This window comes from Macaca thibetana, chromosome X (assembly GCF_024542745.1).
Source record: "Macaca thibetana thibetana isolate TM-01 chromosome X, ASM2454274v1, whole genome shotgun sequence".
In the NCBI taxonomy this organism is placed as follows: domain Eukaryota; kingdom Metazoa; phylum Chordata; class Mammalia; order Primates; family Cercopithecidae; genus Macaca; species Macaca thibetana.
The window spans coordinates 52,652,252-52,670,382 of record NC_065598.1 but is presented as its reverse complement, the minus strand read 5'-3'; the positions used below and the strand labels follow the sequence as shown (position 1 = coordinate 52,670,382).

At 51.5% G+C, this 18,131-nt stretch overlaps 2 protein-coding genes across 8 annotated transcripts in view; both read left to right on the top strand.

The window, feature by feature from the left end:
* The window catches only part of IQSEC2 (IQ motif and Sec7 domain ArfGEF 2), a 91,801-nt gene extending 86,671 nt beyond the window's left edge, over positions 1–5,130 (top strand). For 2 of the 3 annotated variants that reach the window (XM_050776817.1, XM_050776818.1), the window contains 3 exons: positions 1,508–1,681; positions 2,173–2,222; positions 2,820–5,130. In XM_050776817.1, the coding sequence (XP_050632774.1) occupies positions 1,508–1,681; positions 2,173–2,222; positions 2,820–3,785 (1,190 nt within the window). In that variant the 3' untranslated portion in view covers positions 3,786–5,130. The remainder of the gene's footprint in view (positions 1–1,507; positions 1,682–2,172; positions 2,223–2,819) is intronic. The other variant, XM_050776820.1, reaches the window with a different exon arrangement.
* A 7,455-nt stretch (positions 5,131–12,585) lies between these two features.
* Positions 12,586–18,131, top strand: part of KDM5C (lysine demethylase 5C) — a 34,259-nt gene continuing 28,713 nt past the window's right edge. For 3 of the 5 annotated variants that reach the window (XM_050777134.1, XM_050777131.1, XM_050777133.1), the window contains exons 1-2: positions 12,587–13,255; positions 17,075–17,152. In XM_050777134.1, the coding sequence (XP_050633091.1) occupies positions 13,106–13,255; positions 17,075–17,152 (228 nt within the window). In that variant the 5' untranslated portion in view covers positions 12,587–13,105. Of the gene's footprint in view, positions 13,256–17,074; positions 17,153–18,131 lie in introns of all 5 variants that reach the window. The other 2 variants (XM_050777132.1, XM_050777135.1) reach the window with 1 other exon arrangement.

Below are 18,131 nucleotides of genomic sequence, written 5' to 3'. Positions count from 1 at the left end.
GCCTCTGCTTGAATACCTTCAGTGACAAGGGGCTCATCACCTCCCAGCCCCATTATTATCCCAAACTCTAATTATGAGCCAACTATTCCTTCTAGTGAAAGGTATCAGGGAGAAGAATCAGAGTATTAGAGGTAGGACTGTAGTTTTAGGTCCCAGGTATGCTATTCGTTATCTGGGTGAACTGGAGCTAATTGCCTAACCCGCCTAGCCCCAGTTTCTTCCTACACGAATTTGGGGTAATGAAGTCTCCTTCACGGAGTCAAGGAGATGAAATGAGACAAGGTAGCCGAAATGTCCCAACACATCTTAGGCATTCAAAAAGTCTGTATTCCCTGTCCCACTCTCTCTCCTCCTCTGCCCACATATCAATTCCTGAGCTGAGTCCCAGTGGCCTATCCTCTCCAGGGGTCACACCAAGTCATTTTGATCATATATATATAATGGAAAATAGTGATTACATCTCATTCCTCCCGATGCCCTCCAAGTTTTCTCTTCTCCAGGCTAAGCAGTCACAGTTAAGTAACATGGTGTTAAGGAGAAAGAGGCAGGCAGACAGAAAAAGAGAGACGAGGCGGCGGACAGCTCCTTGGTGAGGCCTTCACAGCTCCAGGGCCACTCTACTCCTCAGCGAGGCAGGGATAGAAGTTTCAGTTCACCAGATCCTTTGAGACCCTGGGAAAATCCCGAGAGAGGGATTAGCAGCCCAAGACGAGGGGAGGCCAGTAGACACATGTTTCTGTGAGCTCTGTGGGGAGGTGGGGCTGTAAGGAGGCCGGAAGCACCCAAGCTCTGGAATCAGGCAGACCTGCTTCCAGAATGTCGGCTCCGCCATTTCCAGCTGTATGACCCTGGGCAAGCTCTAAGACTTCTCGGATTCTCAGTTTCCTCCTCTGCACAATGTGGATGCTAATACTGACCTCAGAACTGTTGTGAGGATTGAGAGAGATCAAGTATGTGTAGCACCCAGCATACTGCCTGGCACTTAATAGAGGATTTGATTCCTGTCAGTTTCCTGCTCCTGCCCTTCCAGGAGCCCCTCTGCTCTGGAGCAAGGTATCTGAGAACTGACTGAACTCTGGAAAGATTGCCCTTTGCCATAGGCGAGAAGGGCCTTCCCGTCCTTACTGTGAACCATCTGCCATGAAGCTCTTTTTTGAAGGGCAGGGGTGCTTTGAGAGACCTGACTGCAAGAGGGCATGGGAGGGGAGAAGTCATAAGAGTGAAAGGAAGGGAAATGGAACAGGGAGAGCAGGCACCAAGAGGGATGAAGGGAAAGCTGAGCAGGAAGGGAGGGTGCAAGACGGGAGCTGGGCACTAAGGGTACTTCGGTGATGGAGCTGCAGTTTTGGGGGAGACAAGGGCTGGTCGTCCAAGGGGCAAAACAGGAAGCCTGGGGACAGAGGGAGGGAGGAGGGAGGAGGAAGGAGGACGGAGGGCTAGGGTCAGTCAGATGGGCTCTCACTCCTGTTCCTGACCTTTGCTCCCTGTCTCCCCGACTGCCACCCAGCGGAGCTGGAGAAGCAGAAAGGTATGATGCGGCCTAACGCCTCACAGCCTGGAGGGGCCAAGGACTCAGTGAATGGGACGATGGCCCGCAGTAGCCTGGAGGACACTTACGGGGCAGGCGATGGGCTCAAACGGGGCGCACTCAGCAGTTCCCTGCGAGACCTCTCTGATGCAGGTAAGCCCTCTGGGCCCCTGCCCTGGCTGGGGAGACACGGGACCAGGTGTCCTCTTTGCCTCCTGTCACTGGCCACCAGCCTTCCCTCCACCTGCCACACACACACGCACCCTGCCTTCACCCAGAGTCCTGGGCGCTGTGCCACAGGGGGCCTGGGAGCCAGGTCAGAGCAGGGGGAGCCCAGCGTTTGGGCCAGGGCATGTGAAGTGGGGCCACAGTCTTGGTGCCTCTCTCTTGCTGCTCCACCTCTCCTCCTCTTCTCCCTCTTCTGTCTCTCCTATACCTCCACTCCTCCTTCTCCATCTTTTCCTCCTCTCTCTCCTCCTTCTCCACCTCTCCTCCTCCCCACCTCCCCCTCTTCAATGGGGGAAAGGGATAATGGGGTGTCTGTCCCCGGGAGGGGCCCAGGCCTGGTGCCCAGCTCTGGAGCCCAGCAGGGTAGGGAGGGGGGGTTGCTGCTCTGACGCTGGGCTCCTTGCTTGTGGGTGCAGGGAAGCGGGGGCGGCGTAACAGCGTGGGATCGCTGGACAGCACCATCGAAGTAAGTGCCAGCTCCTGCCCCACTCGTCCTCTGCATGAGCCCTGCCCCGGCCATGGAGACCCAGAGGAGGAGGGGACCTGTTGCTCCCCACTTCCCTGCTGAGAACCGTGCGGCTGCCTCTCCCAGCCAACCACTCTCTCCATCTGTCCTCAACTCTGTCTGTCCTCATTCTGCCTGTCTCTCAGCCTGTCTTCCACTCTCCCGTGCCCCCTCTCAACCCCAGGGCCGACGGCGAGTAGGGATGCCCTTGGAGTTGGGCCACGAGAAGCTCTTACCCCCAAGTCCTGCTCTTTGACCCTGGGCGAGTCACTCTGCCTCTCTGGGCCTAACCTTTTCCCTGCCTGCAAAATGGGGATGAGGAGGAGGTACTGCTAATTTCTCCTCTCCCAGCTGAGGCTCAGATGAGATAGTGGATGTGACAGCCGAGCTTTGCAAGCTGGGGAGCTCCACATATGAGTACAGGACTGTGATTTGGTTTTTATTACACCTTGGGGTTCGCTATCTCCCCAGCTCCAGCCCTCAGGGACAGGGGTGGAATTTAGGGCTGGGGGTTTAGGGCATCTAGCCTGGCCTGACTTCCCTCCTCCCCCCTTCCAGGGGTCTGTTATTAGCAGTCCACGCCCTCACCAGAGGATGCCACCTCCGCCCCCACCCCCGCCGCCAGAGGAGTACAAGAGCCAGAGGCCCGTCTCCAACTCCTCATCCTTCCTGGGCTCCCTATTTGGAAGCAAGCGGGGCAAGGGGCCCTTCCAGATGCCACCACCGCCAACAGGCCAGGCCTCTGCCTCCTCTTCATCTGCTTCTTCCACGCACCACCACCACCACCACCATCACCACGGCCATAGCCACGGTGGCCTGGGGGTGCTGCCTGATGGGCAGTCCAAGCTCCAGGCCCTGCATGCCCAGTATTGCCAAGGACCAGGCCCTGCCCCGCCACCCTACCTCCCACCCCAGCAGCCCTCTCTTCCCCCACCTCCCCAGCAGCCCCCACCCTTGCCCCAGCTAGGCTCCATTCCACCGCCTCCCGCCTCAGCCCCACCTGTGGGGCCACATCGCCACTTCCACGCCCATGGCCCAGTCCCAGGGCCCCAACACTATACCTTGGGCCGGCCAGGCAGGGCACCCAGACGGGGAGCTGGAGGACACCCTCAGTTTGCTCCACATGGCCGCCACCCCCTGCACCAGCCCACATCCCCACTGCCCCTGTACAGTCCTGCTCCCCAACACCCTCCAGCCCACAAACAGGGCCCTAAGCACTTCATCTTCAGCCACCACCCACAGATGATGCCAGCAGCAGGCGCGGCTGGGGGCCCTGGATCCCGGCCACCAGGGGGCTCCTACTCCCACCCCCACCACCCCCAGTCACCATTGTCACCGCACTCACCCATCCCGCCCCACCCCTCCTACCCACCCCTTCCCCCACCCTCCCCCCACACCCCGCACTCACCCCTTCCGCCCACCTCCCCCCATGGCCCGCTGCACGCCTCTGGGCCCCCTGGCACAGCCAACCCCCCCAGTGCAAACCCCAAGGCCAAGCCAAGCCGGATCAGCACCGTGGTCTGATGAATGGAGAGAGTGAGCTGGGGAACAGGAAAGTCTGGGGAACCACAGGAGAGGGACCTTACACCCTCTTTGCTTCCTCGGTTTTTTCAAAAATATGTATACACATAGCAATGTCCTCCTCCCCATGTCCTCCCTGCCTTGGGACCCGTCCCCTCACCCCCAGCAGTTGCCATGGGGTTTCCTTCCAGATTCGAGGATCCTTGCCACTTGAAGCCTGGACTCAGGGTGCTCCAGCGCTGGGGAGTGGTGAGGGCCTTCCAGAGATCCTCGTTCTCTTTCTCCTGTCTTCTTCTTCCCCACTTTTCCCTGGAGGTCTAGCTCTGTGGCCTCAGACCTCTGGGCCTGTGTGAGCTCCCTGTCAGCTCTGGCTGGCGGAGAAGGGCAGGTGTCCAAAGCTGTCGAGGTGAAGGCTTCCTCGGGGCTCCTCTGGCCGTGTGGGGCTAGGAGAGTGCTCTGTAGAGTTGTGGTGAAACCTCAGCTGGCTTGGCCCTCTCTCTGACCTCAGGGCCTGGCCACACACTTCCATGTGTCTTTTTGCCTGCTGGAGGACACGGACTGTCGATGCACTCGGTGGGTGGGACCCTGCTTATGTTGGCCCCACGTGGGGCAGTGCTTCCTCTCTCGAGCCAGTCTATGCCCTTTCTCCAGTAGGCCCCAGCCCAGACCTCTTCGGCTTCAGGAACTTGCCTCGCCCTGCAACGTTCTTATCCTGATCAAAGTCCAGACAGGTTTTGGGGGGGGCTCAGGTCTGGGATGAGAAGGGCACTGCCCTCCCTCACCCATATTGCATGCCCCCCCCCCCCATTCCCTTACACCTACCCCACCTACAACTGAAGACAATGCACTTTACAGATATCGCCCACACACACCGCGCTGGGGCAGGGCACCCAGCATCAGCCCTGGGGAGAGAGGCTCCCAAAGGGCCACCATGAGCCCAAGATGTCCTTCCTGAGGCAGAGATTGAAGCCATCAGAGCTGGGGTTGGGAGCCAGAATGCCTGAGTCCTTCTGTCCATCAGAATCTCCGCTGCCTCTCCAGCCCTTTTGCAGCCCTGTTTATTTATTATAAATATATTTTTTACTAGCCCCAGCTCCTCTTCTTGGCCCGCATATCCAGCTCCTCACTCAGCTCCTGTCTCCCTCTCCCCTCTCCACCATGGGCTCCAGTTACAGACAGACAGAGGGACCCTGGCTGTACGAAGGGCCAGGGCCACTGGGGCTTGGGGGCGGGGGAGGGTGACAGTGGAAGGGGCTGTATGGAGAGGAGCTGGGGTTCAGGCATTGTCTTTTTTCCTCCTTGTATATAAGAATGTATATTTGATGCCTCATAAAAGACCTTGTGCTCACCTCCTGCCTCTGCCTCCTACTTCTGCGCCCCTTCCCCACTGTGGAGCCCGTGGAGAGAGGCCTTAGCCCAGGGAGGTGATGCGCTAATGTTAGAAATTCGGGCCCCTGGGTGGATGAGATGCTTTGCTTGGAGGGAGGTGGGAGTGAGGGAGGTTTTCCTATCTCATTTCATGCACAGTTTGCGTGACAGAGTGGCAAGAGTATGGGCTTTGGAGTTGATCCAGTTCACATCCTGGGGTTTTCATTCCTAGGCATGTGAATTCGGGAGAGTCACCCTCTCTGAGTCTCCGTTTCCTCAGTGTAAAACTTGGGCTGATAAGCCGTTGCCACATGGAGATGATGATGATTCCCAGGAGTAATGGATGCCAAGGAGCCAGGATAGAGCTGAGCAAGTTAGTTCCCTTCTCTTCCTTTCATAGGATGGATGCTTCCTTCCACTCTTGGGGCATCTCCTCTCACCCTGGATGTGGCTGGCCTGGCCTGGCTTGGGAGCTTCTCCCTCATCCCCACAATGGCTGGCCACATTTCTATCCTTGAGGGTGGGAGAGTGATTTGGAAGGCACAGGGCTAGATACATTTTAAGAGCTCTGCATATATACTTGGGATGTTAGATAACAAATAGCTGGACTCCCTTTCATGTACAGAGAAGGGGACAGGCTGAGAGAAGGGAAGAGTCTCTCCCAAGGCCACTCAGCAAGTCAGGATGGGGTTTCCTGACTTCTAGCCCCAGGGCCCTTTCCAGTCCTCCCAAACCTCTTCCCTCTGAAACGGACGTGTTTCTAGCATCACTGATTATGTCCTGGATCTTAGCCTAGCGCAGGAGAAGTGGGGTTGAGCCGTGGTTCTTGGTTAAAGTCAGCAGGCTCCCCAGAAGCAGCATTCAGTCACTATTTTTGCTGCCTTCCTAGAATCTGGAATGGCCTCTAAAAGGGAATGGTTTGGATGGCCTCGCTCTTAGCAGCTCGGACCAATTATTTGTTTTCTTCCTTGTATGCATGTTTAAAGGTGTCCCAGGGAAGACAACTAGCAAAAGCAGCAGCTGGGGCCACCTACACATTTGATGCTGCCTTATGGACCAGACGTGAGGGTTTGAAGAGCTTAGACCCACAAGGTCCTGAATCAAGTCCAATCAACATTTTTTAGTTTTCTTCCCTGCTGGACCAAGCTGCACGATCGTTTCCCTACCTTCAGCTTGATTCTGGTCGCATTTTTCCAAAGCTCAGCTTTTAGCACTCAAATCCTGGCTCAGTGACTTGCCTGTGCTGCATTTGGCAAGTCACCTAACCCTCCAGAGCCTGGCTTTCCACCTGTAAGATGGGGATAATAACCTTGCAGGACAGTTAACAGATGCATGTGAAGTGCCTACCTCATGGCCAGACACACAGTAAGCCACCTACAGAGACCACTTATCTTTACACGGGAGGTGTTCCACAAGGTGGCCCAGCCAATCTCTGTGGTCCTAACTCTCATTCCTCACCCACACATTGGCCATCCACTTACTGTTCCCCAAAAATGCCTCTGTGTACTTTCCAAACTCAGCATTTTACTTGTGCCTTTCCCCCCTGCCACGATACTCCCCCCAACATCCCTGATGAAGGTTTTCCCAACCCTTGCAAGATGGGCTTGAGGAACCCATCCTTCACAAAATGTGCCCTTCATCACATTCTCTGAGATCCTTCCCCACCATACCTTAAGTGGCGTGGGAGTGACACTGGTCTGAATCATCCCCATCCAGAGCATTGCCCCATATAGTGCCTGGCACAGCACAGATGGTACTAAAATTTTGTTGATCGAATGAATGAACGAACGGTTCTTTCTAAGTCTCAGAGTTAGATATCTTTGCATTGGTTGATTTACTGATTGATGCAACCTGTGTACCAAGTTTCCGGGCCCCTCTGGGAGCTCCTCATGCTTCCTTCAACTGTTTCCTAAATTCTCCTCCTCCAGTCCTCATTGCAGTCCCAGCGCTGGGCTGTCTGTGCTCCTCACCCCCTCCACCCCTCCAGAAATGCACTGTCCAGACTGTGGAGGGGTAGTTAATCTCCTCACTTCCCCATTTCTCTGAGGACCTGAAGACAGCAAGCCCATTGACTATTCTTATATCAAAGGTGCTGCTGCCAATCTCTCTGGGGATACAGATGGGGAGAGACAACACATAACAAAGAACAGAATTGCTTGAACCTGCGAGGCGGAGGTTGCAGTGAGCCGAGCGAGATCACGCCAATGCACTCCAGCCTGGGTGACAGAGGGAGACTCTGTCTCAAAAACAAACCAACCAACCAACAGACAAACACAAAGGACAAAGGTCCTAGAATCTCAGAGTTCTTATGTTTGTTCTCCAGTGCTGTCCAGTAAGGTCTGTCTGTGATAAGCAAAATGTCCCATACCTGTGCTGTTCAATATGGTAACCACTAGCCACATGTGGCTACTGAGCACTCAAAACGTGGCTAGTGCAACTGAGGAACTGCACTTTTCATTTTATTAAATTTAAATGTAAATAAATAAGCACATGTGGGTAAGTGGCTACCACGTCAGACAGTGTAGGACAAGAGTTTCAGGAGTGGACAGACAGCCTGGTGGGGATAATGTGAAGATGATAAAGTAAGTACACGCCCAGAAGGAAGCCCTGGGTGTGTGGGAACACAGAGGAGGGGAAAACCCAACTTGGGGTGTGTGGGTGGGGTCAGGCATCGTTTTCTGGAGCCCCCCCTTTTAGTGGAGTAGTCCTGAAGGGTGAGTAGGACTTAGCCTGACAGAGAAGGGCATTTGTTAGAGGGAGCAGCGCATGAAAAGGCCTGGAGGTGTGAGCGAATGCAATGTGTTAGTAGCACAGTAAGAAAGGAATGGGAACTGGAGCTCCAGCGGTGGGCACAGCACATGGTGCAGCGTGGAGACAGGCAGGTCTCCCCAGCTGCTCCCTGTTACTCTGTTGCCAACAGGTTTCTCACGCTGGCCTCAGCAGCAGCTAAAGTAAGACCAGGTAACAAATTGGGCTATCTAATATCTCCACTGTAAAGTTACCACTTTCCCCATTGTAGTGGATGAGTATCTTGTGGAGAAATGAATGGAAATGTTGTTACTCTCAAACTTCCACTCACTAGTTTTAGCGTTCACTGGAACAATTATTATGGCTGGGGTTGTCAAATGGTGATTTTCAAATGCCATCATTCTTTCAATATGTATTTTTTTTTTCTTTTTTGAGGCAGGGTCTCATCCCATTGCCCAGTGCAGTGGTGCGATCATAGCTCACTGCAGCTTCAAACTCCTGGGTTCAAGTGATCCTCCCACCTCAACCTTCCATGTAGCTGGGACCACAGCCACACACCACCACGCCCAGCTAATTAAAAAAATTTTTATAGAGATGGAGGTCTTGCTAGGTTACCCAGGCTGGTCTCAAACTCCTGGCCTCAAGCAGTCCTCCCAAAGTGTTGGGACTATAGGCATGAGCCACTGCACCCGGCCTGGGCATGTCTTAGTTGGCTTTCCACTATAAGGGAGGGCTTTCCCTTCTACATGTATTTATTTATATCCTTATGGACTTAATGATTGTTTATTTCACTCAATGGTTTATATATAACCCATTAACATCATTCTTTATTTTGATATTCACAACCCCAGATTTGGCCAGTAAGAAGCCCTCTAAGCCCCTGTGTCCTGTGGCACATCTCCATCTTTTTATGAGCCCTTCCAAGGAGCCCTGGTTTTTTTTTTTTTTTAGTAGAGAATGACATTTAGAAACCAAGATTTGGGCACTAGGTGTTACAGCAATATTTGAAGAGCTTGCTCTTTTATTTTGTAAAGGTTTGAGCATCCATTGATGATTTTCTAGCTCCATCATTCCTTCTATATAATTTAGAATTCTACTTTCCCTTTTCTCTCACTTTATTTACTTATATCAATGTGGAGTCATGGATTTTTATTTTAACCAGTGAGTTGTAATCCACTACTGTCATAATTCATTTTGAATTAACATTATTTTGGATAAATCATTTTGTTGTTATGTATATGTATTAAGCACATACTATACATCTATATTTCTATACCAGACATCGATATTTCTCTCTCTGCCTCTGTCTAATAAACCATGAGTTCACACAGATACCTTGAGGAGGCTCTTTTAAGAGTAAAGACTAGAGATAGTAAAAGGCTCACAAGAGGAGTGGAAGATGGCGAGGAGGAGGGGATGGATTCTAGAGCTATTTAGGAATCAGAACCAACAGCTCAAACCTGCTTCAGAACTGGAAGAGACCATATTTTACAAACCAAAAAAGTGAGACACAAAGTCAGTGTCGCCCAGTTGATACACAAAACACGAATGGGGTGAGTGTGGTTTTGAGCCCAGATGAGCCTTCCAGTCACTGCTCTGCACCAACTCCATGTCAGACCCTGTCTCCCAGGTGGATAGGTGAGGCCAAGCCAGCCCCCAGCCTGGGGTGAGCTCCTTGATGCATCCCAGTTCTTAAGTCCGCGGCGCCTAGACTCTGGTTGGCCCCCAGCAAGACCCATGGCTTGGGGAACAAACCCATTTCCTGAATGCCTTACTACATTGGGAGCACCATCTGAGACTTTTACAGGTAGAGTTGTACAACAGTCAGACAGACCTGAGTTTGAGTTCTGGTCCTGCACTTACTAGCCATGTGAGGTGAATATGTTTACACTTCCCTGAGCTTCAATTTCCTCATCTGTAGGATGGGGATAACAATACCTACTTCATAGCACCTGGCCCTTGATGAATGGCAGTCATCATTATCTCTAATCCTCCTAACAACACTGTGAGGAAGGGATTATTTAGCTTCATTATATAAAGGAGAAAAGGCTCAGGAAGGTGAGGTAGTTGGCAGATCTCAGTGGGTGCATGTCAGCTCCAGGAAAGTAGAGACTACGTCTGTCTTGGTCACCATTATATTCCCAGTGCCCAGAAAATTTTCTGGTGCATAATAGAAATTTAATAAATATTTGTAAACGAATAAATTCTATCTCATTGGCTTCAAAGACTAGTGATTTCTATTTAATTTTCCAGGACAGGGATGTGTCTGGGCTAAAGTACCTCAAAGAAGCCTGTAGGAAGACTGTGCAGAGCTGAGACCCAAAATCTGGCCTCCTGATTCCTGATTCATGCTCTTTGTCCTTCCCTGAACTGCCTCTGGATGGAAAGGCTGAACTTCCTTCAGCCTAGGATCTACCGTATTCTCCCACCTTCTAGATTCTCCTCATCCTTCTCTGGCCAGGCCTCTGCCTCCTTTTCATCTGCTTCTTTCACACACCACCACCACCATCACAGTCACAGCCACGGTGGCCTGGGGGTGCTGCCCGATGGGCAGTCCAAGCTCCAGACCCTGCATGCCCCATATTGCCAAGGACTGGGCCCTGCCCCACCACCCTACCTCTCACCCCAGCAGCTCCCTTTTCCCTCACCTCCTCTATTCCTGGTGAGGGCAAACGACAGGAAGAGCATTTGACCAGAGTCAGCAACTTCCTGTGTAACATTGGGCAAGTTGTTTAATCTTTCTGAAACTTGGTTCCTCATCTACAGACTGGGTAAATTCACCTACATCTTTCCGAAGACTGTTGCAAAGACTGAGGGAAATAATTGGCATGGACTAGCCATGTAGGCAATTAGATGCTTATCCATGTGAGAGGCTAGTGGTATTACTGTGATTAGCATCACTTTGCCTAGCTTTCCTGCTTCCTGTCCAGACAGCTGTTCAGTTGGACCATCCACCTGTGTTTCTGGTGGAGAGGGGCTGAGGTTTCCCCTGACACCTAGAAAACTAGAAAGATGTCACTTAATATCTTTGTTACTTGGGACAAGTCTCCACACGAGCCAAGTGGGGATAAAGATCTTGAACACTGAAGGTAATATAAGGATTCAGGTGATAAAAAAAAAAATAAAAGCACTAGCACAGTGTCTGACACAAAGGAGATTCTTAATGAGTTTTGGCATATTGGTTGTTGACTCTCAGAAATAAAAATAACAGCTACCAGATACTGAGGGCCTGCTATGTGCCAAGTACACGACAATTCTGCAAGGTATGTAGTATCCCCATTTCAGTTACAGAAGTTGGGACTTGTTCAAGGTTACAAACTAGAAAATGGCAGAGCTGGTGGGACTGTAAGGCATGACTCTTTGAGCCCAGGGCATGAGCTCCTACCTGTGTGCCCTGTTCCCTCAGCTAGGATGTCTTTAGCTCAGTCCTGAAGTAGGCAGGATGGACCTAATTGGCACAGTATCTGATTAGGAACAGTTAACTGCACGAAGGTATGACACTCCCTACCTGCCTTAAGCTTACAGTGGATGTTTAATATGTTAAACAGGAAATGTTTGCAAAAAGTATACATATTTTTCAGTCAATATATGCTAAGGACATTTATTCATTTTTCTTTTGTTTACTCAACATTAATTTACTGCTTAACACACCAAGTGCTAAGGAGGTATAAGGCCACATGGTCCCTGCCCTTGAGGAATTCATAGTCTGATGGGGGAAAACAAAATTACTTAATCAGCATGTACACAAGTACTCAAATATTTGCACAGTAGGTGGTCAAACTACATGCAGTAGGTCCACAGCTGATGAATGACATAGATGATCCTCCAATCAGTAGATGTCTGATGTCTGTGTACAAAGTACTGGTTTGATACTCATTCAAAGTACTGTAGTTGCAATGAACCTATCCAGAAACTGCTCAAGGAACATGCACACAATAGGAGTAAATGTACATACAGTTGGTACCAAATGCACAGGGGCTATACACAATAAATACAATCAAAGTACACGGATGTTTGGAAAGTACACTGCAGGCTCACAAATGGGCAAACAGGTGTTTTACACAGTAGACACTGAATAAATACGCCGTTGCTAAATATCCAATAGTTAAACAGGCTTATTTTGTCGGAGTGTATGCAACAAATGTGTACACGGTAAAAGTGAATACAGAAGAGTTGAAAGCATTCATTAAAATGCTGACTCCCAGTGACTTTTGGGGGGTAAGAATCGAAACCCCATCGCTCTACCTGTAACTTGGATGAAATAAAGATTTCCTCCTTTACTTGGGACTCAGGAGTCTAAAAATCCATAATCCCCGGGGAGTAAGCAGCTTCCTGCCTTCCTTATTTCAAAGCCCCAGAGGTGTCAGTGTCTAGAGCTGGAGCCTAGTACATCTCCCCCCACCCCGCGGGCCAGCAGAAGGGGTCCTTTGCAATCAGGCTCCCAAAGCCGCCTTCCGCAGCCCACACCGGCAAGACCAGGGAGAAGGGACACAGAACGCTGGTGCCGGGATAGCGACCCGGTTGAGGTCTGCGAGGGAGTGCCGGTTTGGCTCCACCACCCACGGACACGAGCTCCTCTTCCGGTCTCCATAATGCGCATGCGCATCACTGGCCTTTAAACGTGCACCGCCGGTCCATCCGGAAAGAGGATCCGGCAAACTAATTACAATCTTGTTCCTCCGCCGTTGCAATGAACTATTTTCTCTCAATCGGGGGTGGTACTTTTGAGTAACCCCTTCCAAATAGAACCCATAGCAGCCTATTTAGCTCGGTCTCCACTATATGAAGATTTCCTAGGGCTTGGTGTGACGCAAGGTATACGAGGCTCGGAAGGACACCGCGCGGAAGGATCCGGTTTGTTGTGGTGTGGGGAGGGGGAGACGCTGACAAACCAAGATGGCGGCGGCGGCGGCGATGAAGGCCGCGGTGTTTGGGAGGTAACTGTGGTGGCGAAGGCTGCGGTAGTGGGGAGGCAACGACACAGTTTGGAAGAAACGGAGCAGGACGAAGAGGCGGTAGCAGTAGCGTCAGCTTGAGACTCTCAGAGCACGACGGCCACACGCCCCCCTAGGCCCTCGGCGGGCGGCGGCTGCCCCGCTTAGGGCCTAGCCTCCGAGCATTGCCTCGGCTTCAAACAGCGGCGGCGCCATGAGTCCTTAAGGGCGGTCCAAGCCCTCCTGATCCCTGGCCCAGACCTAGGGCCCACCATGGAGCCGGGGTCCGACGATTTCCTACCGCCGCCGGAGTGCCCAGTGTTCGAGCCTAGCTGGGCCGAGTTCCGAGACCCTCTTGGCTACATCGCGAAAATCAGGCCCATCGCAGAGAAATCGGGCATTTGCAAGATCCGCCCACCTGCGGTAAGCCCCGGGGCCGGTTTTCGCCGGCGGCGAGACGGGGAATGAAGCAGTAGGATAGCCAGCGGCGAAGTCTGGGGCGGAGGGCAGCTCGAGGTGGGGAGAGTGGGTGGCTGGGACCGTTGTGGATGCGGCGCGGATCGGAAAAAGGGTGTTGGGCCAGGGGTCCTCTCGTTGTGTGAGGCCCACGGGTGACCTGGAGTCAGAGATCTACCCCCACTCCGGCTCTTCAGAATCACTCTTGGTTTAAAACCGGGATTCCTAGTGGGCCGGAGGGAGTTCACAGAGAGGCACCCCGCACATCTCTTAGTTAGCCCGGGCCACGTAGGTCGAGGCTGTAAAAATAAGGCGTTTCTCCAATCTGTTGTCATCACTTCCCTTAAGGCACGCAGCATGGTATAGTATTAGTAGAAAGATCGCAGCCCTGAAGGGAGACAGACTTGAGTTCAAAACTCCACTTTGAAGCTTAGCAGCTGTGTGACCTTGGGAAAGTAGAAGTAATCTCTCGGAGCCTGTGAAATGGGTCCCAGGAATGGTTATTTAGAGGATTGAATTAACCTAGGTAGCGTCTGTATGTAGTAGGCACTAGATAAGTGGTAATTATTGTGACTGTGAGGGTGTTTGATGTGGTCATTGGTTATTCCTATGTAGGTTGACTCATATTTACTCATACCCTGCCAGGCCAATTCATCTATGATAATATCCTGGCCTGCTGGACCAGTCAGGAAATCAGTCTCACAGGGATTGCTCTGTCTCCCTTGAGGTGGGTTCAGGGAATTGTCCTCTTATTTTCCTCATCGCAGGCAATGTCAAGGCCTTTTCTGCACATCATCCCGCAGACTTGACTTCCTATGGAGATGTTTGGACCAGTCAGCTTGGTGGTGGGGTGTGAGTCCTTCTCAGATTTCTACTCTGTTCTGGTCCAGGATGTAGGAGATCCCAGAGGATAGGGCACTCTTGGGCCCCCAGAACAGAATGGAGCCATGGAATTCTGTCCCCTTTGGAACATGATTCACAGGGGTCAGCAACAAAGGCCATAGCTTTCCTCCTAGGCCTGGCTTCAGGCTAGAAGTCCCTCAAGGGCTAGGGCAAGCTGCTGCCTTGCTGGTATGGTGGAAAAATGATGATAATGTTCAGTGATCACTTGGGATTCCAAGCGCAGAAATTGAGCTTTGCTGGAAAAGGGTGTTTTTGAGTGGGTGTCTCCTGGCTGAAATGGAATAGGAAGCTTCATTCCTACCTGAGGAGGGCACCACAGGCCTTCTTATCCAACTTGGTGCTTTCTGGTGCTCAGCCACAGATCTAGGATGGTTTCAGATAGATCTTCTAGGAGGTGTTGGGTAAGCTAATTTCTTCCTTCTTGGAGTCTGGCCATAGATTTCTGAGGTATCCTTGTCCATGGTGAGGGAGTGGCAGTGGGTAGAGGGTCAGGAAGGCTAGTGGAAGGGAGAGGCAGGAGTCCTGGGCAGCCTCAAGGAGGCACTCCCTGAAGTAGTTGGGCAAACCTGTGGGAAAGAGAGGCGTAGGTGACATGGGGGTAGTTGAGGCCTGAATTCCTTTTTTTTCTATCTTGGACTGACTTAGGCAGGCTGGCCTTGTGCCGGTGTTGTTATCCTGCTTTGGGGGATCAGGAAGGGAAAGAATGACATGTCCCAGGTGTGCATGGCCAGCAGGAGGCCATCCTTTATTTTGCTTCTTTTCACTGGTCAACAGTGTGCTTCCCTCTAATCCAGGATACCTGGCTGTCTGGTTTGGTTTGGTGTTTTCCTTCTCTATGGCTGCTCGTAGGACACCTTTAGGCAGCTGGCCTTCTTCTGGTTGAAGTTTGAAGTACTTGCTCAAGTGATGCTTGGGCCCAGGGTGGGAACCTGTATATGGGTGGGTGCCTGGGAATTGGAGGTTTGCTGGAGGAAGGATGGTTTCGGGCCTGAATTGCTGGGCAGGTGACTGCTATGCCTGGGAAAGATGGGTGGGAGGAGAGTTGTGGGTACCCTGAGTAGACCCAGGGGAGTTTGGAGGGATCTTACTTTCTTCATCAGGTAGCCAACCTTTTTTATCACCACATCCCAGTAATACCAACATACTGAGCATTTGGCATACAGTAGTCTGGAAATGAAGGCAGGCGGTTTGCAGGGCCTTCCCAGGTATCTGTTGCATCCATGGCTCCTGCTGTAGCATTCCAGGGCTGCCATTTCCTGTCAGGTGCTGATTGTCTAGAATTTGATTCAGCAGGGAAGAAGAGTGCCCGGAGTTTGGGGTTTGAGCACCTTTTTAGCTGGGTTACCTGTGCTGAGGGGACTGCCCTATCCTGATGAGAGGCAGGCGGGCACGGGGAGCTTGTCTGGATTTGAGCCATACCATTTTGGCCTGCGTTTTTTTTTTTTTTTCTTTTTGGTCCCTGCTTACTGAGCCCCAGATATTTGCCACCTGCTTTGGCTGGTAGGGGAAGGGGAGTGTGGTCTGTGTATGCATGCAAGTATGAGTCCTCTAGCCCATTTTCTAAAAGTGTGTGTGCAGAAGAGGTCAGCAGATTTTCTTCTCTTTTACTGTCTCCCCCCCAACCCATGTGTATGCATATATGTATGAACACTGGTGTCCGGTGTAGTGCAAAGGCCTTGGATCAGAGGTCAGAAGACGTGGGTTCTTGGCTCCGCCACTAACTCAGCATGTAATTTTGGAAATTTCACTTTTTTTTCTCTGAGCCTCACTTTCCTCGAGCATTGATTTAGGTTACTTTAGGTTCATTTTGCCAACCCAGCAGGAACCAGGGCTCTGGGAAGGAGAGGACTGCGTAGGAGGTTGGAAAGGGGTGTTGGAGAGTGGGTTCTTCACAGCTGACCTTTGGGCAGGACACAGCAAGCTCCAAATTGGCAGGGCAGAGTTTCTCCCACTTTCATGATTCTTACCTGACTTCCCTCCCCAAATCCTCCCATTCTTTGCCACCACGGTCAGGCATCCCAGCTCTTACCCCCACCCCCTGGAGCTCCCTCCCCTGCCTCTTCCTGTACCAGGCAGGTGTATGAGAGAGGATCCACAGGAAGCCTTCCAGACTGGGTGAGTGATACACGTACTTGCTCCCTGTTCCTTGCTCTTCCCTGCAGTGTCTATCTCAGGCCCTTAAACTGAGAGAACAAACATTAAAGGGCCAAACCTTTACGTCCTGCCAGAATCGGAGCTAAGCTACCCTGCATGTGTATTGTGAGGTGTGGTCAGCCTTACACGTCAGGTCATAACGATGACTCCTTTGAATAACATTTTCATTTGAAAACTAGTTTTAATTTTTCTTATTGGTCTTGTGTGGAAGCCAGGGCTAGAGTTCATATTCCCACCTCACAGATGAGAAAACAAGTTCAGAAAGCTAAAATGTCATAGCTAGTAAGTAGCAGATCTAGAATGTGAACCCATGTCTTCTGACTCTAGATCCTGTGTGCTTTCCAGTACTCCCAGGCCTGTGTGTCCTACAGCACATGCCTAGGGGATAAGGAGTTAATGTGGGTGTGGAGAAGGTTTAGGGTCAACAAAACAGAGGCTCCATCTCTTAATTTCTTGAAATCCTGGCACTGTACTGTTGGGTGGGACTCAGGAGAAGTTTCCTAGGGCATGTGCATGGGGCCTTGGGTGTGGACTTGAGGGCTGCTAGACTCTTGTGAGTTCTGGGGGGAGGTAGGGGTGGGTGGTTGGGTAGGATGTTTGCAGGTTAAAGGGTCTGGAGTGGCTAGAGGTCTGGGAAGGTGCCAGTGAGATTCCGAGCTGCTTTTGGTGAGTTCGCTCTTACACTATGCTAAGATAACTCAAGTCCCTTTCCCCTCTCTACCCTCTCAGGACTGGCAGCCACCCTTTGCTGTGGAAGTGGACAACTTCAGGTTTACCCCCCGAATCCAGAGGCTGAATGAGCTAGAGGTGAGAAGACTAGGAGCTGGTGGTGGGGTTGGGAGAATGGATACCTGAGTTCTAATCCCACTTCCCTTATAGTTTCTCTGACTGAGGTACTTTACCTAGCTAGGCCTTTATTCTCTCTTCTGTGAAATTGCATTACTTTAGTGTGCCCAGGGCATGGAAGAAGCTTTAGAACTCTGAATATAACCAAGAGCCAGGGGCATTTAGCATTTGTGATTTGATAGCCCAAAGGCTAGGGACATATATCTCTTTCTCACAAAGGTTTGTTACTTCTGAAGCTCCCCTGTGAACTAGCCTACCCTAGCTGAGTCAACAAAAAGGAAATATGGAACTGGCTGATACCCCTTCTTCCTTGGCCAGCTGAATGTGGCTTCATATATCCAATTCATCCACAGCCCTATGCTTTCTACTTTCCTTCCATGGGTGCTTGGTAAGGTGGGAGTTTAGGTAGATGGGCAGAACAACACAAGAACTGGGCTCTGTGGGGGCTGGAATGGTTAGAGACTTGGCCAGGGGTCAGGCAGGTAGGATTTTCCTTCTCCCTTTTGTTCTGTACAGGAAGTCCAGGCCCTTTTCATGGACAGGTGGGGTTTTCCCTGCTTGAGAATGCCCTGGGGTAGTGAGATTAGGCTCACTGAAGCCATTTCCACGTAAGATCCTGGAGTTTTCCATGGAAGCTCTAGGTTAGGCATATGCTGCCACTGCCTCCCCCATTATTATGTACCCACAAATCTTACTAGATGTCCAAGGGGTGGGGATTAGGCCCAGGCCCAGCTGAATACTTATACCCTAAAAGTTCACTTGTGTTCTAGACCAGAGTTCCTCAGCCTCGGCACTATTAACAGTTTGGGAAGCTAAGGTGGGAGGATTGTTTGAGTCCAGGAGTTCAAGACCAGTTTGGGCAACATAGCAAGACCCCATCTCAGAAAAGAAAAATAAATCTCGTCAGGTTTATAGGGGTACAGCTTGGGCAAGATGTTGC